Source organism: Quercus lobata, chromosome 11 (genome assembly GCF_001633185.2).
Source record: "Quercus lobata isolate SW786 chromosome 11, ValleyOak3.0 Primary Assembly, whole genome shotgun sequence".
Lineage (NCBI taxonomy): Eukaryota > Viridiplantae > Streptophyta > Magnoliopsida > Fagales > Fagaceae > Quercus > Quercus lobata.
In genome coordinates this window covers 8996155-9022599 of record NC_044914.1, presented here as the reverse complement: position 1 = coordinate 9022599, position 26445 = coordinate 8996155, and the positions used below count along the sequence as shown (strand labels likewise).

Genomic DNA, 26445 nt, shown 5'->3' with positions numbered 1-26445 from the left:
TACAGTATTTTAGATGCGGTTACTTAAGTTCCTCTCTTAAGATTTTTTCATGTGGCTACTTAATTTTAAAAATACACTTCTATCATGATAAAAAAGCCACGTGATAAAATCTTAAGAGAGTGATCTAAAAAATAGCATCTAAGAAACAGCATCTAAGTATTGTAGGTAAGCCTTACTTATTTTATTTTATTTTATTGGTGTAAAAAAAACACTAGTACTCCCTCTTTCTCCTCCCATACACAGACCCACGCCTCTCAACCTCTCCCAAAAATACTGGTAAGCTCTCTCTCTCTCACATCACTCTTCTCTCTATCTCTCTCTCTCATGTTAAACTTGGTGACTTTGTGGATTATTTTTTCTTCTTCCAGGATTAGCAGGATATTGATTTTGGGATTAGAGAGGGTGTTGATTTTAGGACATAGCTTTTGGGATTGGAGAAGGTAATGAGTCTTTCCATATTGATTTTTTGAGATATGGAACAACAATCCCTATTGATTTTATAATATTTAAACTTAGCAGCAAATTTATGTATATCATTATGGATTCTAGACATTGCTTTTATAGTTTTTTTTTCCCTTTCATGCGTGTGCATAAATGTGTCTATTAAATAAATGCAATTTTGTGACTTGATATGTTAGATTTTTAAGTTTAATTTTTGTGGGTTTTGTTAGTTTTTGTTTGGTACTGAATTTGGGTTTTTCTAGGACATTAAAGAATTTTTTTTTTTTTTTTTTTGGTTTTTTTGAGGCTGACTTCTGTGTACCCAAAATGCTTGTTTTATGAGTTTCTATGTTTTTGTGTGCTTACTTTACTTGTCAGTAACATTGGTTTACTTGTTAATATCATTTTCAAACTAAGCAATATTTAGTCAAAGTGGTGCACTTTGTTTAACAATTTCAGTTCTAGTCAACTCTTTAAGTGTGTTTTTGGTGCTTACTTCGTTTGCTAATCTGGAATAGATCTTTCAAAAAAATTTAGTCAATATTTTCAAATTTGGCAAAACATGACATAATAAACATGTGAGATGCAACTATTTGGCTTTTAGGAATGGTACTAGTAATTATTTCTTGAATGGGAGGTAAGTCCTCCATTCTCTCTATACTAAAATACCCATTTCAATCCACAGCAACTTCTAGTTCCTGGGGAGACATGTAATACAATGGAATATTAAAGGAGTCCACTTTCTCTTCACTAACTATTCCCTGAAAGATACAAAAGTAAATTAATCAACTCTCAGAACAAGACATGTATCATGCAACAACAACAATTTCAAAGGCAAAAGTGGATTTAATCTTTTTTTTTTCTTTTACAATTAAGATGATAATTAAGCTTGTCACAACGGTTTAAAGACATAAATACTTTTCCAGCATTATTATTGAGGCTTGTATATGGTATATGTTGCTATATTGTTTAATGGTGGTGGTGGGTTTTTTGTTTGTGGTGGTGGTTGGATTTTTTGTTTAATGGTGGTGGTGGATTGTGTTAATAATGGTGGTTGGATTTTTTGTTTATTATGTGGTTGGGTTTTTGTGTTTATGGTGGTGTTTGGGTTTTTTGTTTAATGTTGGTGGTGGGTTATTTGTTTATTGTGATGGATGAGTTTTTTGTTTGGCAGTGATTGTGTTTTTGTGTTAATGGCAGTGATTGTGTTTTTTGTTTAATGGTGGTGGTGGGTTTTTTGTTTATAGTGGTGGCTGAGTTTTTTGTTTAATGTTAGTGGTGGGTTTTTTTGTTTATTGCGATGGTTGGGTTTTTTGTTTATGACAGTGGCTGAGTTTTCATGTTAATGGTGGTGGCTGTGTTTTTTGTTTAATGGTGGTGGTGGATTTTTTGTTTATGATAGTGGCTAGGTTTTTGTGTTAATTAATGGTGGTGACTATGCTTTTTGTTTATTGTGATAGTTGGGTTTTTGGTTTATAACAGTGGCTGAGTTTTTGTGTTGGTGGCTATGTTTTTTGTTTAATGGCGGTGGTGAGATTTTTGTTTATGGTAGTGGCTCGGTTTGTGTTAATGGTGGTGGCTGTGTTTTTTGTTTAATGGTGGTGGTTGGGTTTTTTTATTTATGGTAGTGGTTGGGTTTTTGTGTTAATGGTGGTGGCTATGTTTTTTTGTTTAATAGTGGTGATGGGTTTTTTGTTTATGGTGGTGGCTGAGTTTTTTGTTTATTGTGATGGCTGGGTTTTTTTGTTAATGGTGGTGGCTATGTTTTGTGTTAATGGTGGTGGCTGTGGTTTTTGTTTAATGGTGGTGGCTAGTTTTTTTTTTTTTTTTTTTTTTTTTTTTTTTTTTTTTAAATAGTGTTGGCTAGATTTTTTATTCGTTGTGGTGGTTGGGTTTGTGTTTATGATGGTGGCTGGATTTCACTCTATTTGTTTTGTTTTAAATTGAGATTTTTTTGCATTCTTTATGATTTCTCCATGATTTGTAATGGGGGTTTGGTTTTTATTTGATGAGAATGTTGTGAGTCTTCTTTCTTTGATAGTTTGGCTTCATATGATGCTGCACTATGATTATTTTGTCTAGTTTGTTATTGGGTATTTTGTGGACTTTTTCTGCATTGTCTTACTAATTATAATATTTTTTGTTGCAGTACATCTTATTAGGGATATAGGTTTGCAATTTAGTTTGTTATTGATGTATTTTCCTTTATACTTGTGCAGATATGGGATTGGTGGCAAAAAGATAGCTTTTGTGAGGCTACTTGAACTCAAATAATTTTCTATAAAGTTTGGAAGCTAAGACATCATTTGTATATAAATGGTTGTAATTACTTTGTGAACATCTTTATTGCATTTTTAGATTGTATGGATGTTTTTTTTTTATGGATTTGGTTAGAAATGAATGGATGTTTGTTTTTATGGATTTGGTTAGAAATGAGCAGTTTAATGTAATGGCAAGTAAATGTAAAGAATATTAATAAAAAAAATAAAATTGTTGACGATAATTTTCATCGCCATATTTGACTATAAGCAGAAATTGGTGACAAAATAATTCGTCACCTGATCTATTGAAATTAAAAAATAAAAAAATAAAAAAAAATAAACGGTGACGCAAAACTTCGTCACCTAATCTATTGAAATTGGAAAAAAAAAAACATTTGGTGACGAAATATTCCGTCACTGAAAATAAGGTTTAGTGACGAAAATATTAGGTGAAGAAAAACTTTTGTCACCTATCATTTTTTATTGGTGACGAAAAAATTTCGTCACCTATCATTTTTTTATTAGTGACGAAACATTTTCATCACCAATACATTCTGTGACGGAGCTTAGGTGACGAACACTGTTTCGTCACCATTTCGTCACCATATGTATTCGGTGACGAAATAAGGACATATTGTGACGATTGGTTTCATCACCATAGTCCACTTTTGTTGTAGTGATTCATCGATCACATCTCTGAACTGTTGCATCTGATTATGGGACCGAATTGCTCCTCCCAACTTTTCATCCTGACGAACTATTTCATTGAAATCGCCACAACACAACCATGGCCTCTCTGGACTTGAATTCAATCTCCTAAGTTTCTCCCAAGCTTCAGATCGTCTTCCTGTTTCAGGTTCACCATAAAATCCTGTAAAAAACCATTCACTTTCCAAACCTTTGTCAATAACAGCATGAATAAAATTTTTATCTGATCCTTCTATAGTCAAATTAATTGATGATCTCCAGTAGAGAACCAGACCACCACTGCGCCCCACTTTTGGAACTACCCATCGATGATCAAAATTGATACTATTTTGAATGAACTCTAGCCTTGCTTCGTCTGTAAGTGTTTCGGCTAAAAACACTACAGAGGGATCTTTTGCCCGAATTAATTCCACGAGCTCTCTTCCTGTACGTAGGTTCCCAAGCCCACGACAGTTCCATACTAGGCAACTCATTGTTGTTGGCGGGGCTGACTATCAGCCTCCACCAATAAAGAAGTTGATTGCTCATCAATATTCGATACTTGAATGCGTTTCGAAGGCACTTCAAACTGACATTCTGCTTCAACATTTGTTCTTTTTTTCCCTGAGACTTTCTGCTCTGTAATTGGCCCCACTGATCTTAAGCATCTTAAGATCTTAAGCATCTAATTTTACAATTTTAGTGACTTATATGATTGTGAATAATCTATTAAAAGTAGTGTATTTATTAGGAATTTTTTTATTCTCTAAATTAATTTGAAAAAAAAACCGTTTAAGCTCTTCATATATCTTTTTATTAGATGTAAATTTTAAAAAATTTTAAGAAAATTAAAGATCAATAACTATGTCATCAATCAAATGTTTAAATTTCATGTTTTGTGATCTAAAATTATGCATAAAAAATACGTTTATTGTTCGAATAGTAAAAAAAATTCAATTTGAACTAAATTTTTATGCATGTAAAGAATATGCAGAATATGCAATCCAACAATTATAATTTCAAAATTCACATTCAATAAAAATATATAGAATGAGTTTGAAAAATTTCTCTTCAAACCAGTGACGGACCCACATTAGGGCAGAGGGGGGCCATGCCCCCCCCCCCCAAAAAAAATTTGAAAAAAAAATATAGCACTGTACCTGCTAGTAGTCATATGAAAATGGAGATTTAATAGCTGGTGTTGTTGCAAATATTTGAAAATTAAAAACGGACAATACGCTCACTGAAAAATATTCACTAGGATATGATTATGCATGATTCTTAGTAGATGTTAGTTTTGATTTTCATAAACTTTTTTGTATTTATACTTTGGCCCCCTCCAACTTTGAATCCTGGTTCCATCCCTACTCCAAACTTGTCTTAATTTGTAGCATATAAAAAGTGTTCACCATTTACAGTGATATACAAGCTAATTAATTGTGAAATTAGGTTTGAAAATAATTTGTCCTAGAATTTTTCTTCTCCTCCGTTATAAAACAATGTATATATTTAGAAACATAGAAGTGGTTATATCATTCATAGTTTTCAATTTATATTTAAAATGATTTTCTTAAGAATTTTACTCGAGGTATAAAATAATATATGAATTTTATTCTAAGAAAGATCGTTATTGAACATAACATTTGAAAAAAAGATAATAAATTCTCAAAAAAAAAAAAGAATAATAATATATTAATATTTCTTTTAAATTTTTTTTTTTTTTGCAACTACCTAATTAAATTAAATTAGATAAAAATGATATATATATATATATATATGTGTGTGTGTGTGTGTGTGTGTGTGGTGGGTTCCAGTTAGGTCAAATGGTAAAATCTCTGATGGTTGAATAAGAAATTTTGGGTTCAATCCCTGCCTACACAAAAACCAATTAGTGTCTTGGTCACAAAAATTCTTAGTTTTCACTACTCTGTATGTTCATAATACTTTTATTTTATTTTATTGTTTCTACCACCTTAAGTAAATCATTTTTAATTGAACATATATAAATATATAACGACTTCCACCATGACAGGGGAAATTCACTAGTTGAGCTATGTACAATAGCTTATGAGCAAGTTTTTGGTCCGTACCATGGATGGGCTGCTAAGAAAGCTGTGATTGCTGCATTGCAAGAACTTCCTTCTAGGGACCTCCTTTTAAGGACAATAAAAGAAGACGGTAAATATTCCATCTTACGTTATATATTCTTCTAAAAAAAGTTTTACGTTATATATTCTTAGTTTACTACTTCTGGAATCTTGATGGTATATGCTTGAAATGACGAGTAGATACTAGATACGCTTTCCTCACGCATTGAGAGGATACACTTATTGAATCATCTGCAGCATTAAAAGCTTAAGCAATTAGTAATAAAGGAAGCAAAATATTAGTGAAAATTGTAAGTATTTCATGTGTCCAGTGATACCTTGCGCAAACTTTTCATATAGATTTCTAATGTTGTTTGGCTGTTTGCTTCTTCATTTGGAACTTCTTAATGGCCAAAATGATTCTTTTTAACCGATTGGAGGTTACTGTTGATGGAGACAGCAACTATCTCCTTTTCGAGGCCTAATCCATGCTTCATTTTCTTAAGGGCATAAACTTTGCTTATAAGTCATTATAAATTTATAACTCATTAGAGATAAAAAGAAGCTAGTCAAGAGACCTATTTAAATCATTAGTTTGATTTTGCATCAAAACACATGGGTTGAGACAACATACTAAAGATCATTGCATCCACTGATATTGCATTGGGATGTTGTATGTTGAATATAATCATTCATACACCATGTTGAATATACTAGTATAGATGCGGAAGCGAAAGCATAAAGTATAAAATATAATGACACATGAGGGTTACATGGTTCAGCCTAACGGCCTACATTAATAATATATTATAGTGTAATACAAATCCTGTGTTACAATGAATTATAACATGTGTATATATAATAGACTAAACCCTAGACTAATAAACTTCTAGTATAAGTAAGAGACTTGGCTTGCACACAAAGTAGAATTAGGTTTGGGCCTATGCTGATGGGCTAATATATCTCTAACACCCCCTCTCAAACTCAAGATGGAAACTTGATGAGATCTTGAGATTTGATAAGGTTGAAAAGATCCCTTGAATGAAGTTTAGCTCTGTGACGGTAGTTTGAGGAAGGCAATGGTCTTACAGTGTTGATGCGACTTCTAAAGGTGGCTTGACTATACCAGAGAGTTTTGACGGCAGCAGTAGGAAGCCAGAGAAGATGAATGCAGCGAAGAAAAATACCGAGGAAGACAAAGATTACTCTTAAATATACCGTAAGTACAGAAAACCATGGATGAGTATTGTTGTCTTAAATAGAAACCTATACAACACATTAAAGAGGGAATTTTTTTTTTTTTTTTTTTTTTTATATATAAAATTTTAATATGAAGTATTTTTGGGATTTACTATCCCTGTCTGAGCCAGTGCAAGACTACGTCAATGATATCAAAGAATTTCTTTAATACTGAGGTCAATATCAAACTCATCTTGATCCTTATAGCTCTGCATGATGACTACAAGTCTATGGGAGCTCAACTTTTGCACCAATCTCCTTTGCCAGTGGCGGTTATATGAATTTTTTTTAAGGTGGTTATTAAGAAATTTAAATTATACAAAATCTAATAAAAAGATAACTTCATATATTGATAAAAAAGAAAAAAGTAAATACATAAAGTCTTACAATTTCCTTGTATGACTTTTCTTATTTTAAAATTGCTGCATGATAATAATGCTGCAAGCTACATTTATTTCAAAATTTTAGTTAAATAAAAATTTTCGTGGCTTTTTCTTTTTATTTGTAAGGGTCTAATATATTGTTAAGAGAACCAAAATTTAAGGACAAAGTTGACTACAAACTTAGTTGTACATTAAGACTACAGTTTTCACTAAACAAATTAATATGACTATATATTTTGAAAATTTAACTGTTAAATTACATGTTCTTTATGTTCTTAAAACACATGTCAATCAGCTATTATTTACTATTCTATCCATAAACTTATTTTTTATGTATAATTTTAGACTACAAAAACATTTAAAAATTGATTGGTGATATAATTATTGATTTTTGATCTTCTTGAAATTTTGCAAGCATGAAGAATATAAGAAAAAAAAAGTAATCCAATGATGAATTTGTCAAAATTCACATCCAATAAGAATGTATTAAGTGGATTTGTAGCTTATGTCTACAACCAAGTTTGTTCCCGAACTTTGTTCAAAGTTTAATTATGTTCGGCCTAAAAGAATTTTAGTATGGTCACAAATATTTTTAAGGGTAAAAAAAATCATAAAATTTTCAAAATTTATATATAATAATTATTTTTGTTCTAGGTTAGGGTGGTCCTGTGACCACCTTGGCTCCAATGTGGAGCTGCCCATGTCCCTTGTCATTGATCCTTTGTTAAAGCTCCCAATGAGCTTGAGTGAGATGAAACAAGTACATGTTTCTGACAGTGGCACTGTGATGTGGTGGTTGTTGGTTGTGTTGTTGATGGTGGGTGGTGATTGTTTTGTTGATGATGGATTAATGGGTGTTGGTGTTGTTGATGGTGGATTAGTGCGTGGTGATTGGAAATTTTTGGGTGGATTGGTGGGTGGTTGTGTTGTTGATGGTTGGGTTGAGTTTCTGTGCATGGTTTGTTTGGGATGAGTTTTTGTGTTGGGGGGTTTTGGGTCTTCAAGGTGGTGATGGAGGAGAGAGAGAGAGAGAGAGAGAGAGGCAGAAATATATTTTATTGTGTAAATATATTATTTTAATGTGCAGTATAGGAAAATAAAAGTTGGGATGTTGGGTATGTTATTAAATGGTATGGTATAATAGATAAAGTGGGTTTTGAGATGGTAAAATAGAATAATTTAAAGATACTGGATGCTAATGCTCTAAGGACCATCTTGCAAACAAGAGATTCACTTAAGAGTATAAATATGACACTTTTCCCCATGTTGTATGCCTTTTCTCTGTCTATACTCTTATCTTAAGTGTTTCTTCCTAGTTCCCACCATTGGGGTTTTCGTTAGATAGTACTGGTAGAGAATGTAGTTGTCGATGGTGATGGCGATTTGATCAAGTATATATGCACCTAATACTAAGCTTCACTTAGTGTGCTAAATTTTAGAATTATGAATAAGTGATTAAATTCACCATTTCATATCTTAGACTTATGGGACAATCAGTAATTTGATAAGGAGGAATAAAAGTATTAGAATTATGATTAAGTAATTAAATGCAAAATTTTGTAATAACTAAAGCTTTTGGGGACATCTTGTAAACAAGGGGTTCACTTAAGCTAATAAATATAACACTTTTCCCCATGTTGCATGCCTTTTCTCTGTCTATGCTCTTATCTTAGTGTTTCTTCCTAGTTCCCACCATTGGGGTTTCCATTAGATAGTACTGGTAGAGAATGTAGCTGTTGATGGTCATGGCGATTTGATCAAGGAAGTATATATGCACCTAATTCTGAGCTTCACTTAGTGTGCTAAATTTTAGAATTATGAATAAGTGGTTAAATTCACGATTTCATAGCTTAGACTTATGGGACAATCAGTAATTTGATAATGAGGAGTAAAAGTATTAGAATTATGATTAAGTAATTAAATGCAAAATTTTGTAATAGCTAAAGCTTTTGGGGTCAATCAATACTATCGGTGTGTAAAGCATTGTTAAATGTTTGACAATTTTGCTGATTTGTGTTATCTAAGAGCTAAAATAGTTTCACAACCTCGAGGTTTACTTCTCCTACGGTGCATGTTACACTAAGGCAAAATATGCCTCTCATCTCTTCTCTAAGCTAGTCTTATTGATAACAAAATGACTGACACACAGCTATATCTAACACTTGACTTAAAATTGATGATAAAGAGTTGCTTAAGATGGCACACTATCCTGGCAGTTAGTTGGGAGTCTCGTATATCTTTTTGTGACATTTCTTGTTATTTTATTCGTTATTTATCTACTCAGTCAATTTATGACAACTTCTTGCTCTATTACTTATTCAGTTGATGGTTATTTGGATTCTCTGTTATTTCAAGCTCACTAGTGCTCCGTGGATTTTACTTCTTCTCATGCCTCATGGTCCTACTGGCCATACAACCTTACTAGTCAACATTAAACTGAAGGCTTTTTCTTTTGCTTTCTATTTGGTTACGCTCATTTAATGGTGTAGCAAAATTTTGATTTTGGTAGCTTGATCCAACACGAGGACGCTGAGTGCTATCCTTTGTTTTTGTTTGCAATACCTCCTACATTATATGTGTCGTTCTCTGTGATCACTGTCTACTATGATAACATGAGCGCTATTTAGATTGCTCACAATGATGTGTTCAATAAGTAGACGAGACATGTTGAGATTGATTGTCATTTCATTCCTCATCATATCCTTCAAGTTACTTTATAAATTACAACTCTACTCAAATGCCTCTCATATGTATACATGGTCAACTAGCTAATATTTTCACAGTTTCATCCATCCATCTAGGTGGTTTCAAGATCTAGAATCCAAATTCAAAATTGGTTTCTCGTGAGTCGTCTTGACACCCCCAGGCTATTACAAAATTAAGTTTAGGCATGTCTGGACCCAAATCTGTTGTGCTAATCTACATATTTACTGGTATATTTGTACTGCATTAATTCAGTTAAGGGCCTGGGCAAAGGCAATTTCTATACAGCTACTGACACACAATGATACGTGGTATTTCTCTCAGTTTTCTAATGTTTTAGTTTTGATATCTGAGTTCTGATCATGCTAATGTTTGGCATATGATAATCGCTGTTACACTGGTGGAAAGTGGTGATGAGTTCTCACTCGAGCAAAAACTGACTTCCATTGAGATTCATAAAATGGTTTTGGTTTAGTTCTTCTGATTTTTTATTTTTTATTATTATTTTTTAAATTTTAATCAGAGAATTCAATGAAGGAGCCTATTCAAAAGTACATTACTTCGTCAAAAGTTGTTCTGCAGTACATTGACAGTATCTTCCAATCAACTGAGACAGGAGCTGAGCTGCTTAGGTTTATCAAGCCTAAACACCACTCTAGCACTTGCTTATGAAGAATAATTTCGATCTTGGTTTGTAAGACATTGGTATTGAAAACTAGTTTGATTTCATTAAGAAATTTGTATGGTGCTTTATTGGCTTGAACCTTGGAAACTATCTCAAGCGCGTGTGCTACAGGAACTTGTCTCATTAAGAACTACTATAATTTGTCTAATAATGATGTGAAATATGATAACTATTATATGTCTTGTGGTCACCTGATATGGAATTTTGAATATCCATATTCACTTTACTGTTGCAATGTACCCAGATCTAATTAATAAGAATAGCTAAAAGGCAGGTAGCTCAACTGGTTAGAGTTTAAATATATCATCCTCCATTGTAACGAATTATAAAAATAAATAAATACTAATTATTAATTAAGAATATAGAGGGATAACTACATAGGCACGGGCGGAGAATATAATTAAAAACTTTAAATTTGAAGAATAACATATTAATCTCTCTTTCTCTCTCTCTCTCTCATATGTTTTTTTTTTGAGGGGAAACATTGAAATTTTTTTATTAAAAAGCGCCTCTTAAATCGGCTTGAACTACAGAATAAAGATGTGGTGGAACATCCTCCATCCACACTAGGAAATCTGGTATGCCAATGACATGTCTAGCCAGACCATGAGCTAAAGAATTACCTTCTCTAAATGTATGAGAATAAAGTAATTTGACAAATTGTGAGGATAAACTTTTCGCCTCGTCTATGAATAAACCAAATGGAGCTAAAGGGACCGAATCTTCTGTTTGAGCCTTGAAAACTTCCAGTGAGTCTCCTTCTAAGATAGCTTGTTGAACTCCTATGTCTGATGCCAAAGAAAGGGCTGTAACAGCCGCCATCGCCTCAACCTCTCTGCTGCTATAGGCTTGATGCAACAGTTTCGAACATGAAGCTATCACTTCACCATCTCTATCTCTTATCACCACACCTATCCCTGATTTATTTTCGTTCGGAAAGATCGCGCCATCGTAATTTATTTTCAAAAACTCACTCCTCGGAGGCTTCCACCTGCTTCTTGTCCGACGTGTTCCCTGTGGTACCTGAGGTGCACGAACTACATTTCTCCGTTGGAATTCCAATAGCCACTCTCTCTCATATGTTACTTATTCATATGTAACATTATTTAACATATGTTAATTTCTCATATATATATATATATATATATAACAAAAATATTTACAGCAAGTAGTTGTTGTATAACTCCCCCCCCCCCCCCCAAAAAAAAGTTTGTTTATAAACTTTGCACTGTCTTTCAAATCATATTGATTACAATTAATATTTTCTAAACATTTAAAAGAACAAAATTTTAATTGTTTTAGACCAAGATTTTTGTTAAATAAATTATATATTACACAGTTAAATTATACTAATCGTTTTAAAATTCATGAATCTTTCCATTTTTCAATTCGATTTTATCCATTTGATAATAAAGCTATTTACTGGATCATAGACATATTTGGAACACCTTTAATAAAGGAACAAATAATCAATTTTGAAAGAACTTAATGTAAACCTCCTTTAGATATGAATTTATATGATTTCTGGGTGGGTTGTGAGAGGGTATCAAATCGAGGCAAACTTTGAATTGTAGATGACCTCAAAATAACAAAATCATTGTTGGCTAGTGCGGCAATGGGATATAAGCTTCATCGTCAAGAGGGAAACATCTCGACAACCCATCTTTGTCTAAGTTGAGTCTTTCAGTAGCATGTTTCAATCCTTTTTCCCATTACTTAGATTTTTGAAATATCTACTCATGAAACAAGTGATTCCTTTTCTCACTACCAGTTTATCCCAATACATATTCCTCTCATTCCATTAACAGAGGCATGAGGGGAAGGGAAAGAAACGCTTGTATTCTGCTACAAAGATTATTTTGTACATTGGAGAAGCTCCATTTTTTTTTAATTACTGTGAGTCTCAAGCTTAGGATTGAACTAATCCACTAACACATTTAGTTCTAGGGAGAAAATTGAGTCTTTCAAATTTAGAGAAATCCTAAAATTAAAAATGGGCAATCCTAAGTCAAATCCTAGCTTATGAAATCAAATAAGGGTTAAGAAAGCTATAATAATAATAAAATAAAATAAAAAGATAGGGGAGGGACATCACGTGGTGCTAACCAATTACTCTTCAATAATAAAGTTAGACACTGGGAATAGAGTATAAAGAGTACTGAAACTAATTGTGTAATAAGAATTTTCTTACCTCCTTTATCCTACCGAGGCTTGTTCTTATTATAGCCTTTTGTCTTAGTTAGCCATTGGAGGCGTAACTATTGTGTCTTAAAGATGGCACTACAAAAAAATAGGCCTACACCTGTGCTTCAAAAATGCGGGTATAGCTCCTAAAAGTGCAGGTATAGGTTCATTTGGGCTATACTGGAGCTTTTTATAGCGTCGTTTTCTAGCGTTAGTATTGCACCGTTGCAATAGATTGATTGGTCTATACAAGCGTTTTTAATAGTGCCAGTATAAGTCTTTTCCTTATAGCTGTGTTTTTAAAATGCTGCTAAAGGGTTTTTTTTTTTTTTTTTTTTGGTTGTTGAAAATTGGCTTTAGTAGTGTTTTTAAAACACCACTATAGGTGTTTCACCTATTGCAACACTTTAAAATGCCGTTAATTATTATTATTTTTTTTTGGGTTAATAGATTTTTTTTTTCCACAAAATTTCATTAAAACTGCCCACCCTGTTTATAAGTCCACAGAATTTAATACTATCAAATTATTAGATTAAAGAACTGGACATTCCAAACTATCAAATTAATACAAAAACATGCTATAATATATAGATTGAGGAGGGCTTAATTAAAGAAGACAGTCCAAATGTCTAAAGAAATTAACTAGATTGAGGAGGGTTCATTATTATATGGTAATATATAAAAAAAGTGTGTTGGGTGAATGTGCTCTCTTTTCATTGGTTGGATCTGAATACAAGGGTTGTTTTGTCGTTTAATGTAAAACAATTTGATTGGCCTAGCCGCCTAGCTAGCGCTGTGTAACACAATTTCTACTTTGAAATTGTGCTTATATTAAACAACAAAACAACCCATGTTATTTAGATCATCTAACCAATGAAAGAAAGCATTGACCGAGCAACCCTTGTTATTCGGATCCCGAGAATATATATATATATATATATATGGATTCAGATCTTCTAGAGTTCTTAGGGTACTCTACCATATAAAGTTCTTTTAATCTTAACCTCTCATTTAAAAACCAATGGTTCAGATTTCACCATGTTATTAATTCTAGAACAAAACCTTAAAATTAGATGCCACATCAACTATTAAAATGGACATGTCACATTTTGAATTTATTTTAGTTTTAAAAAATCAAATTTGAACCCAATCTTGTTGCCGTGCCAACACCAACGACACCAAACTTGTCTCCGATGAGATCTCTACACTAGAATGAATAGAGAACTTGGCAGCCGGTAAGGAGGTATTTTGCTAGAGTGGGCCAAGTGGGGGAGCTGTATGGGTTGGGTCGCCAAGAGCTTCAGTGGCAAGGTGAAAAGGCTACATTTCAGATCTGGGTTATAGACAAAAGCGCGAACATTTTGTTACAGAGAAAGTCATCTCTCTATTTTACAAGTATGGACTCTGCTTACCAAATAAAATGATATAATAATGAATTCAATTGCGTACAGAAACTAACTTAGAAAAAAATTGGTACAAAAATTGTCCCAGGCCATTATGCCTAAAGAGCAAGTATACTAGTAGTTGAAAAATGCGACAACTAGAGAAACATAATTTGCATAGACTTATGTTAATAATGGTTCTACAAATCATTTATTTATTTATTTTTTTGTTGTTGAAAATTGCTGCCAAGTTCTCTATTCATTTTAGCGCTGAGATCTCACCGAAGACTAGTTTTAGTGCAGTTGGGTGTTGGCACGGCAGTGAGATTGGGGTTCAGATTTGAGTTTTTTAATTTTTTAAGACTAAAAACAAATTCAAAATGTGACATGTCCATTTTAATAGCTGATGTGGCATCTATTTTTAAGGTTTTATTCATAATTAATGACATGTTGTAATCTGAACCATTAGTTTTTAAATGAAAGGTCAAGATTAAAAAAACTTTATGCGGTAGAGTACCCTAGGAACTCTAGAAAATCTGAATCCATATATATATATATATATAAACAACACAAAGCAACCCTTGCTATTCGAATCTAAAGTCTAAGCAATGAAATCAGAATAACCTGTTAAGATCCGAATAACAAAGGTTGCTTTGCTGTATATATTTATGAATGCCAAACTCATATGCTTCTCAAAATTCTAATTGTCAAATTGTGCCATAATAAACAAACATGGCAACCCTTCTTAATAACTGAGAAGTAAGCATTGACAGCACACACACAATGTGATGAATACCAAAATTAATTAATTATATATATATATATATATATATAACCGAACATATAGCCATATTTTTTATGAATCCGATTCACACTAAATCATAAGTAGACAATCCATACGGAAAGAGTAGCTGAATAAGATGATATAAAAATATAGATATCATCTATCATTCACGACATGTTTATTTTTTTAAAAAAAAATAATATATCTCTAATGTTCAGCTTAAAGCTTACTATCAATTTCAATCAATTTAGCTAAGAGTCTTACAATTTAATTGTCACCTTTTCAACCCTATGCACAAAGTACATGGAAGACTAGAGGAGGAAATGGTTCGAGTTGTGAGATTAATAGCACATTAGCATCCGAGGATGTAAAACCCTCAAAATGCTATTTTACACCCCAAACACCAAAATTTTAGCAACATCCTAATTTGCATTTCTAAACAAATTTAGAACCTTGCTACATTAACTTAAAATTTAGAAGTTATGTAGCATGTATGTAAAACTAAAAAAAAAATGTTATTTTATTCCTCCTCTCACTCTCTCTTCTATTTGCCCTCTCATTTGACACTCCCTCTCACTCTCCAACTCTCTCTGTACTCTCTCCTCTCACTCTCTAGCTCTCTCAGCTCTCTTTTCCTTACTCCTAACTTTCACTATCTAGCGATTTTGGGTGGCTGTGGATCGGCGAGGCTGTGGATCAGTAGTTGGCTTAGTGGTTTGGCTGTGATTTATTCAGTGGGTGTGAGTTGGATTTGGGTTTGGCTAGCTAATTTGGGTTGGATTTGGGATTTTGGTGGGTGTGATTTGGGTTTGGATTTGAGTTTCAGTGGTTTGGCTGGAAAATTTGTTCGGTGTTTTTGGTTTGTGATTTGCTAATTTGATTTTTAGCGTTTCAGTTTCAAAGGGGTTAGTGGTTTGGTGGTTTTGTGGTGCTATTGGTTCAGTGGTTGGTTGGTTTGGTGTTTCGGTGGAGGGTGGTTGGTGTTTCAATGTGAGTTTCGTTACTATGGTGAGAGAGATAGAGAAGAGGAGAGGGAAGAGAGATAAGAAGTTCTTTATATTATTTATTTTTGTAGTTTATATTATTTTATTGGATTGTATGTAAAAATTAGAAATGAGATATTAGATGTATTGTTAAATGAGTTGTTAAAGTAGCCTTTTAAAAAGTAAAATAGGTTTTTTTTTTTTTTTTTTTTTTTTACAATTTTGGATGCTAATGCTCTTATAGTGGTATTTGGATAAAGCAGTAAATAATAAATCAACCACAAGAAGAGTAATCAATTAATCAATCAATTAATCAAGACATCTATTGTCCAAAAGATCTTGTATTTTGATTCATTGAGCATTACTTGCTCTATTATTCTTACTTTGCTCGATCACTGATTTATCTAACATGTGTTTGATAGCCCCATATCAGGCTTTAATTGTTTTGCATCTAATAGTATTTACACTATTTTATATTGGGTTCATTTGGATAAGCTATTTTTAAAAGTGTGTTTTGAAAATTAGCGTTTTGAAAACATAATTTTAAAAACCACAAATAAGCGTTTGGTAAAAATGTGAAAAGTGTGTTTTATAATTTTAAAGACACAGTAAGTGTTTGGACTTTGCATAAGCTGTTTTAAAAATTGTTGTTTTTGGTGTAAATTCCACAAAAAAACTTAACTATATTGTTAAGGTTACCTTGTCAATTTTTTTTTTTCCTGCCATCATCATTTTTTTAAAGGAAAATATCGAATCAACATCAACAATTGATGATGATAATCACAACGATGATAATGATGATGACTAAATTCATAGAGAGAAGTTTCTCCCCCAAAAAAAAAAAAAAAAAAAAAAAATCATCAAGAGAAAGACATTAAAATGATTAGAAAAATAAAAATATTAAAATCTTCATTTCCAACAATATCAATACTAAACAATCAAATTAATAAGCCATGTTTAGTTAGTTTATCAACATTTTTTTTTTTTCTCTCAAGAGTTGCAAAACTAATTAATAAGCCATCCTTATTGGGAAGTTTCACATATACGGCCAATTGTGAATATCTTTTTATTTCATCTTTTTCTTATTCCTATTTGACCATCCAACAACACACATTGCAAGGAATACCCCCTTAAGCTTTTTATAACTAAAGAATATTAAAAATTGAATTTTTATCAAAAGTCCATAAACACAATCCTGATTCTTGAATGAGAAACAGAATAAAGAAAACTCTTTTATCCATTTATTCCTAACCCCACCAAAAAAAAAAAAACATGCATAAAGTTCTAATTCCAAACGATATCTGTATGTTTGCAAATATAAAGCAATAATTCTAACCAAAACCCAAAATGGGCATGTCTCAAAAGTAGCCAAACACCCCCCCCCCCCCCAAAATAAATCCATAACCCATGAAGAAACAAAAACAATAGTAGCAACAAATCCCTCAATTCAAATAAGTTCTAAAATTTTGATTTCAAACAATCATGTAACCCACCATGCAAAAAGCTCAAATTTATAACATAATTTAGCAGAAGAGTAACGGAGAATGGTTACCTAGCAAGTGAGATCAAGAACGATGATTTTGATTTTCTGAAGAAAAAATTAGTAGTAACTTAAAATGCGTTTCTGAAAAAGCAAAGAGAACCACTGTTTTCTAAAATGTGAAAAATCTAAGTTTAAATAACGAAAATGTGCTATTTTTGTGGAGCCAAATGGTTTACAAATCACGTTTTGGCTAAAATGCGCATTAAGGCTTTGTGAACATCCTATCCAAACAAACTCATTATGTCCAAACTCTTTCATATTATGTGTAAAATGTGAACATCAAGTGTAAAAGTGTGGACATTGTGTTTTAAATGTGACCATCTTTTGTAAATGTGTGGATATTGTGTAAAAAATTTCTAAAAAAAAAAAAAAGAACTATGAAACAATAATTAGCATTTCTTTAAATAATTTAAACACGGCTTCTTGCTAGTTATAACTCATATAAGGACCATTTGTCTCATTTGGTTCAATTTTTCAGGATTATTTCTCTATCACACACAAAATTATTTGCATTTCTGTTCACTCTTTTTACCTTTTACACTTCTACTCCTTTATGTACACTTGCGCACAGTCTTTCATGCCATCCCAAGAACGATATCATTTTTCGTCAACACTTCAACAACACTATTCTAGCTCCAACATTGTTGTACCATCCGATCATAACCTTTCTGATTTAAGGGAAGTGGGCTTACATTTTTTTATTGAGTGATGAAGGTTCTAAGTTTTGATACTAAGGTCGGACGTTGTAAGTTTTGTGAAAGCTGTGATTGACTTTGGATCTTTGGATGTTTGGGACTTTGGTGTGGACATTAAAGGGGACATTGAAGGCTTCTAATTGATTATTGTTGAGATTAGCTTTTTTTTCCCCTCCTATTTTAGAACTAAAAATTTATAGGTGTCTTTGTAGTTCTTTACTATTGTAGTTCTTTACTATTATTTAGTACGGTATCAGTATGAGCTACAATAATAAAAGTAGTAAAAGTATGATAATTTTAGAATTTTTATATATATAGAATATGGAAACCCAACTAGAGGTAATTAATACTTGATAAATGGAAGTGTTTTTATCCAAATTTTTCTTTGTTTGATCAAGTTTTCTTTATGTTTGTACTTAAAATGATTTCCTTTCGTCGAGAAAATGAAATGGATATTGGAAATTGGGTCTCAGTATTTGGTTGTGAGAATTGAATGGTTGAGGAAGTGTTTTGGTGGTTGCTTGAATTTCAAAAATTTTAAAATATGAAAATATTTCATGCTTTAAATTATTATTTATAGATTTTATAATCATTTACTCAGTTAAAAAAAAAAGTCTATTTTTATAGTATATACTAGCTGGAAACCTGTGTAATGCATAAGAACCTACCTTTTAAGTAATAGGCTAAAATAATTTTATAAAATCTTAAATTGACTATAGAATTATACTATTGCATGAATTTCTCCTGTCTTTTGAGTTCAATTTGATTTATAAGCCATTGCTTGAAAATTTTGGTTCAAACATTTTCGGTCACTTTGAAGGAGCAGATAATATAGGCTTCCAACACAATCTTCAATTAATAAAAAACAAGCATGACACCTGTTGATGCTCATTTTGGAAGACCAACAATAGGAAGAAGCCTAACAATATGGGCAGAGAAGAGTTAGCGGATTGATAGAAGAACCATTAAACCCGAATGGCAAGAATAATAGATCATAGGCCCATAAAGTAAATAAATGGGCCTTGAGGAAAGCAAATGGGCCTAAAGAGCCCAAAGAGAGAAGTAGTAAACCTATGGGCATTATGTGATGTAGAAAAGTAAGAATGAGCCACAACAAGCCCGAAGTAATGAAGTAAGAAAGTAAAGGGTTGATGGAAAGCTCATGAGCCCCAAGGATGAAGGATAAGGTAATTGGGCCGGAGAAGCCTAAAAGAGTAAGTAAAAGCTCATGAGAATGCATAATTAGAAAATAGGCCAATGATGCCCAAAGAGGAAAGGAATGGGACAAAGGAGCCCACAAACAATGTAATGGGTAAAGAAAGCCCAAAGTAGCATGAGTATAAATCCAATGACCATATTGGACCATTATAGCCAATTGAGAGAGGAATACACAGTAGGCCTAAAAGAGGCCCAGCAAGCTGAGGTCAAATGACACCACGACAGGAATAGCAGAGTAGCATGGCAAGAATGGTAGCAAGACCATGGAAGGAGCAAAGGAGTAGGCTGAAGAAAGAAAAGCCCACAATCAAACAAGGCCCAACCCTTGAGAGAAGCAAGCCATAAGGAATGAGAAATCAGAAAGCAGTCCACACTATAAGGGGTTAAGGATGAGCAGCAGAATGCATAGATGAGCCTTTAGACCATGGCAAGCACTTGAGTAGCAGACAAGCTTTGGACGTATACAAAACTAGAACGCACGCAAAGCCCAGAGACCACTAGCCTGTACCCAGCCAATACAGGAATGGTGGTGGGGAGAAGGGAAAGCCTATTTTGAGGTTTCTACTTAGATTCTTTTAGGGGTAATGTCCTGCTAGGATGACTTACTACCAAAAGAAGTAAGGATGAGTTGGAATCACTAGGTGCATGCCATGAGGGATAGAGAGAGAACACCCACGCTATAGTGGATAAGAATGCCACGGTGAGTAAGGAAACAAAATAATCTTCTTTTTCTGGTGATGGGGAGTGGTGCAACCAGCACAGATAAATGGTGATGGCTGGACAGCTAACAAACCAGTAGTGGTCGGTAAGGATACCAAGACCAAACAAAAGTAGTTAAAGGCTAAAATGGTCAAAGCCAGTCATGGCGGGCAGTATATAAAGGACCCTTGCATGCATAGTATCATCATAACGGTAATAGTAACCTTTAGGAGAAAATCACAACATCACTACATGGGAAAGCATTGAGAAAGAAAGAAAAAAAGAGAGAAAGAATCAAAAATAACAAAAACAGAGAAGAAAGAGAGAATTAGGAAGAAAAAAACAAAGAGTGTAAAATGGCAGGCATACACCAATAGGCTAATCCCTTCTCTCCCTCTAAAAGCCGACCCTTTGTTAAGGACAAAGGATTTATTTGGACATAAGTCATTCAGGCCTGTTCCCTCAAAGTGGATAATTTTTGTAGCAGACCAGGTTATCGACGTTGAGGGAGTGATCCCCTCCTTGGCCTTAATCCTGTATCACAATTGAACATGTTTCTTATATCGTTCATTTTTCCTACTTTGCTTAAGGATTCCTAATTTATTTCGTTTAACGGGAAGCATATTGCCTTTATTGTCATATTGTATGTGTCTGTTGTAACCTTCTTGTAACAGCTTCGCCTGCCATGAGTATGTGACCAAAGTTTCGGCAAATGGGGCATAACTTGTGCACAGACCGGACCAAGGTGAATTGCAATTGGAACGGTCCTAACTCTCTTATCCAGAACATTTGGGCCTCAGTCAAAATCACAAAAGGCCCACCACAACACCATAAGAGAAAATATAAGATAACATATTGAACATGAGTATGTTTGGGAATAGTTTATTTAGCTGAAACTGAATTTTTTTTTACTGTAAATAAAGTTAAAATGTAGCTGAAATAGTATAGTAGGACTCATGAATAATACTAAAAAGTGCAATGAGACCTTATGAATAGTAGAAAAACTAAGCTAAATAGTAGCAAAAATAAGCTAAATAGTAAAAAAAGTTGGTTTTTTAAGCTAGACACAACCATAGTGTATAGCCCTTACTCCACAGCTGTGAAAAAATATCCACAAAAAAGGAATCATAAACTTGTACAATAAATGCAATAAGTTGCTTCTGATGTGAGACAATCTAACATATATATGTCTCCATAATGTAAGCTTAAGGTCATATAATAAAAAATAACATAGAATATAGCATCTTTGAACCACACAAAAAGTTGGCAAACTTACTGCTGTACTCGTAGTTATACTATATAATGTAAAGCACTACTCCATCGCCAAAAAAAGTTACGTAGAATCTCATTGGGTTAATTTGGAAGAAGAAACAACCGCAAGATCACCTCCAACAAACTCAATTGAGAAGGGTTAAGGAAAAACAAAAGCAAAAAAAAAAAAAAAATTATTCACAAAAAGAGAAAAAGCAAGAGCAAGGGTACCAAATAAATTGAAGCTTAAGATTTTCTCTCTTAGTGGAGATGGATAGAGGGAGCTGTTTTAAGGTTTGGAGAAAGCAAAAAAGCATACATGAAATAGAATCGGGTAGTTTTCAAAGATTTGGCGTGGTTGTTAGTTAAAGATTAAAATAATTTTAAAAATTAAAATGATCTGTAAAATTATGGAGCTTCCAAAACTTATGTGGCATGATATGAAGTAATATGAAAAGGTCAACAAAAATTCAACTGATTTCGGTTTTATAATCTATATATATATATATATATATATAAATAGATTATAATACGTTATAATCTTCTAGTAATGTCAAAAAACTAGGCAATTCCAAGCTCAGAAATCTAAATTAGTAAAGAAATTCCACTCAATATTCAAAAACCAATTCTAGGATAAAAAAGTTTATAAAATATGAATTAAGAAGATTGAGTTTCAAAGCATTCAACAGTATTATAAGAAAACATAAATATTACAAAAATGAGTATTATATATAGTTCTTGTAGTGTGTGTGTATATATACATATATATATATATATATATATATTTCAAATGAAATTACAAAGTATCCATTTATTGTGTGTGGCATTATCTAGTTAATAAATAAATAGTGGTATCTAAGGCATAACTTAAAGGGGCATTTGATTCGCCATGATATTACATTACACCGTAATATTATATTAATTTAAGGAAAAATTACAATTTATCTATTTATGGTTTGTTTGAAATTTAAGTTGTTTATCTGTGATTTGAAATTTGACACTTTACTCACCTAAGGTTAGTTCAGTTAGAGTTCCATAAGATATCTTCGTTAAAAACATGGCTAAATATGTAATTTTGCTCCACCTTTATGTCTCTCTCCTCCAAATACACAAAAAACATAAAAATACAAGATCAAATAAAATCAAAAAGGATCTAGCGGAACACTTTTATCATCAAATTTCAAACCATAAGTAGGCAATTTAAATTTCGATCAAACCTCAGATGAGTAAAGTGTCAAATTTCAAATCACAAGTAGGCAACTTAAATTTTGTTTAAACCATAGGTGGGTAAGTTGTAATTTACCCTTAATCTAATCTTAATACAAAAATACAACATTACATTATTTAGGAAGGGGATAAGATTAAAATGATGTGATATATTTTGTAATTTTAGATTATGGTAATATTTAAAAAAAAAAAAAAACCAAAAAACTTAATGTTACATCATTGTAATATACATCACATCAAGAATATATCACATCGAACCAAAGGCCCCCTAAATAGAATCTACCAGTATGCCATGTTCATTATCAACAAATCATTTTATGTTATTTACTTCACTAGACCTTAGTTTATTAATTGTGATTTATTTGTTGTGGTAATTAAATGAAAAATAACTTGATATCCATAATCAGTTAATGTGCCAAATTGACTAATTCCGCATTTCTGCTATAATCAACCAATGGGGTATGAATAATTTAAAAAATATATTATTTTTTATAAACTATTAAAAAATTAGTTCTTGGGACATCATGGTAATTTTATACAAATTATATTTCCAACCTCACACTTTTCTTCCTAGAGCACTCCATTATTGCTTGTATAAAAAAAATTATAAAAATATGACGCATTGTCTTTCTTCTATATATATATATAAATTCAAAATTTACCTATATCAGACCATGCAAAGTTGTGTAAAAATACATGGTTTCTACATGTAAATTTACACTATCATTATTCATTTTGCATTTAGTTTTTTTTTTTTTACATGTAAATTGGATGGTGATTGCTGTGTATGAAGAAAGAGAAACAAGTTTTAAAAAAATCAAGAAAAATTGATAATTTAATGGAATGTAGAGCAAAATAAATAATATATTATGAAATGTTTTGAAAAATAAGTATGTAAAATTGAAAAAGTTTTAATGTAAAAATAGTTAGGAATTTTTATAGGATCTAATGTAAATGCTTTCCAAACAAAATTTTCATAAATCCATTTACCAATAATCACTTACTGCATCAGTGGATTGTAAAATAGTTTATATCTTTAACATTATTCTAAACACAAATATGATATTTTCTCTCTCTTTCTTTTCCACCCCCACCACTTTCTATCTCCCACATTTCTACCTAGAACCAAATGAAGCTAAAACAGTTGTTCTCTTCTTTCTACACTCTCTGAAAACTAAACCAAAAAGAAAGAGAGAGAAAATTGGTTGCTACTGAGCCACAATGGCAATGCAGTATGCGTCTTTCGCCAGGAGCACGCTAGATTGCTTTTTTTGTCCACCTCTGCGAGAGAGTACTGATTACCTCCTTCACTACACAAAAAACATAAAAGAATTCAGAGAAAAAGCAAAAACACTGGAAGCTATGGTGCTGGACGTGAACTTATTAGTTGAGCAGGCCAAAAGTCGTGGAGAAGAAATCAAAAATCAAGTCCAAGACTGGGTAGGAAGAGCCAATAAAAAATTCACGGAGGTTCAAGATTTGGAGAAAAAAATCCCAGCGGACCACAGATGCTCCTGCATTTTCTGTTCTCCTGATTGGTTTTCACGTTACCAGTTGAGCAAGAAAGCGTCAAGCATTGCTAAAGAGATTGGCGTCATTTGTGGGGATAAGAATTTTGATGATGTCTCTCTGCCTCCTCCCATTCCAGAACCATCACCATCACAACCACCAGCTCCAGCCGGTCATTTCATGTCGTTTGAATCCACTCAAAATACCATGGAAGATGTCTTGAAAGCACTGAAAGATGTCAACAATTTCAACATTGTTGGGGTGCACGGGATGGGCGGCGTGGGGAAGACCACTATGGTTAAACAAGTCGCCGAAAAGGTCATCCGGGAAGATCTCTTTCATCGTGTGGTGATGGCAACTTTGTCACAGAATGTGAATCTCAAAAGAATTCATAATTCCATTGCGGACAGTCTAGAAATCCAGTTGACAAAGAAGAGTGATGAAGGGAGAGCAAATGAACTGAGAGCAAAAATTATGGCAGACAAAAAATCCTCATAATTTTGGACGATATCTGGGAATGGATCGACCTATCTATTGTCGGAATTCCATTTGGCAATGACCTTGAGGCTTGCAAGTCCAAGATCTTACTGACCACGAGACGAGAACATGTTTGCTATTCCATGGGATGCAAAGAAAAAGGAAATAAAATCCACCTTGATACCTTATCGGACGAGGACTATTCCATGTTTGCTATTCCATGTTTGCTATTCCCGTGAATTTGAAAGTGTGGCTCGGCAGGTTGCCCGGGAATTTCAGGGCCTTCCCTTGGCACTCGTATCAGTTGCGAAGGTGCTGGGTGACAAAGATGAGGAAGAATGGGAAAAGGCAGCTAGGCGACTTAAAATGTCAGTATCTCCAAACCCTGATCACGAGCAAAAAGTTATCGAGTGCCTCAAGTTGAGCTATGATTACTTGAGAGATCAGGGAGCCAAATTATGCTTCTTTATGTGTTGTCTCTTTCCAGAAGATCATAATATCAGCAAGTGTTGGCAAGGTACGGGATGGGGCTAGGCTTTTTTCCAAACGTTGTTACATTGAATGAAGCAAGAGGAGATGCTGATACCTTCACCAAAAATCTCAGACTCAGGATTGTTGCTAAAGAGTGATGAGAGTGGATGCGTAAAAATGCATGATGTGGTACGTGATACAGCCAAATCGATAACATCATCCAGAAAAGAGCAGCGTTTTTTTGGCAGATGCTGGTTCTGGCAGGGAAGAGTGGCCACGACCGACACTGGAGGATGGTTTTGAAAGCTACACAGCAGTCTCAGTTATGTTCAATAATATCGAAAGACTTCCTTATGAGCTGGTATGCCCAATACTCAAAACCTTGTTGTTGCAGGAAAATAGCAATTTGATGCAGATCCCAATTGGTTTCTTTAATAAACTGAATAACCTTAAGGTTCTGGATATAAGTGGGTTGCAGATAGAGTCACTTCCACCATCAATTGGACTCCTACAGAACCTTTGCACCTTATATATGGATCGTTGCAAGTCAAAAGATATATCCATATTTGGAGGACTCAAGAAGCTTGAAATATTAAGCCTCAGAAAATCTCGTATTGGTAGCATCCCAAAAGAACTAGCAGAATTGAGTGAGTTAAGGATGTTGGATATGACATCTTGTCTCCATATGGAAACCATCTCCCCACAAATAATTTCAAGACTACAAGTGTTGGAGGAGCTATACTTGCATGGAAGCTTTTGCCAATGGGGTGGTAGGGTGGAGGGAACCAGTGATGAAAGTAACGCAATCCTTGAAGAGGTAATAAACTTGCCTCGACTAACAATTTTGAAGGTTGATATAGTAGATGTTAATTGCTTGCCCCTGAATGTAAACTCAACTCCAAACTGGAAGAAGTTTGACATATGTATAAGCAGATCATATTTCAACCGGCAAGTGAATGAGCACTTGTCAAAATTGAATCGGGTACCTACAAGGACCTTGTTTATTGACGCTACAATGAACAAATTACCAGATTGGTTCTTTGAGGCTGTGACCAAGAAAGCAGAGATGCTGATCTATTCGTCCTGTGATGATCTCATTGAAATTCTTACAATGTACAACAGGGCAAGGTTGTTTAGTTTGAAGGCTCTCCATGTCGAACAATGCCACAATATAGGATGCTTGATACCATTACCAGAAGGTTTCCCAAACCAACCAGTGTTTGAGAACTTGCAGGAATGACATATTCACCATATGGAATCTATGAAAGAGATATGCGTTGGCGAACTACTACCTGGGCCCTTTGAAAGGCTAAAATTCTTGAAGGTGCATCAGTGTCGTTCCCTGGAGAATTCACTTCTACAATCAAACATGATACAGAGGTTGCATAATCTGGAAATGCTCAATGTAACGGGGAATAATATTAAGGAGTTGTTTGGATTTGAAGGACTACAGGAAGGACCTCATCACTTAAGAAGTTTGAAAGAACTCAGATTGGACAATCTATCTAAATTAGTTAGCATATGGAAAGGCCCTGC

General features: G+C 33.3%; 1 protein-coding gene and 1 long non-coding RNA gene across 2 annotated transcripts; both read left to right on the top strand.

The window, feature by feature from the left end:
• Nucleotides 1-217: 217 nt before the first annotated feature.
• LOC115967274 lies at nt 218-2784 on the top strand. Its single transcript, XR_004086418.1, has 3 exons — nt 218-276; nt 369-440; nt 2661-2784. It is a non-coding gene; the product is annotated as an uncharacterized LOC115967274 (long non-coding RNA).
• Nucleotides 2785-24567: 21783 nt separating this feature from the next.
• Nucleotides 24568-26149, top strand: LOC115966353 (disease resistance protein At4g27190-like). The gene is made up of 2 exons (XM_031085600.1): nt 24568-24955; nt 25134-26149. The coding sequence occupies exons 1-2, from the start codon at nt 24568-24570 to the stop codon at nt 26147-26149; spliced, it is 1404 nt and encodes a 467-aa protein (XP_030941460.1).
• Nucleotides 26150-26445: the final 296 nt, after the last annotated feature.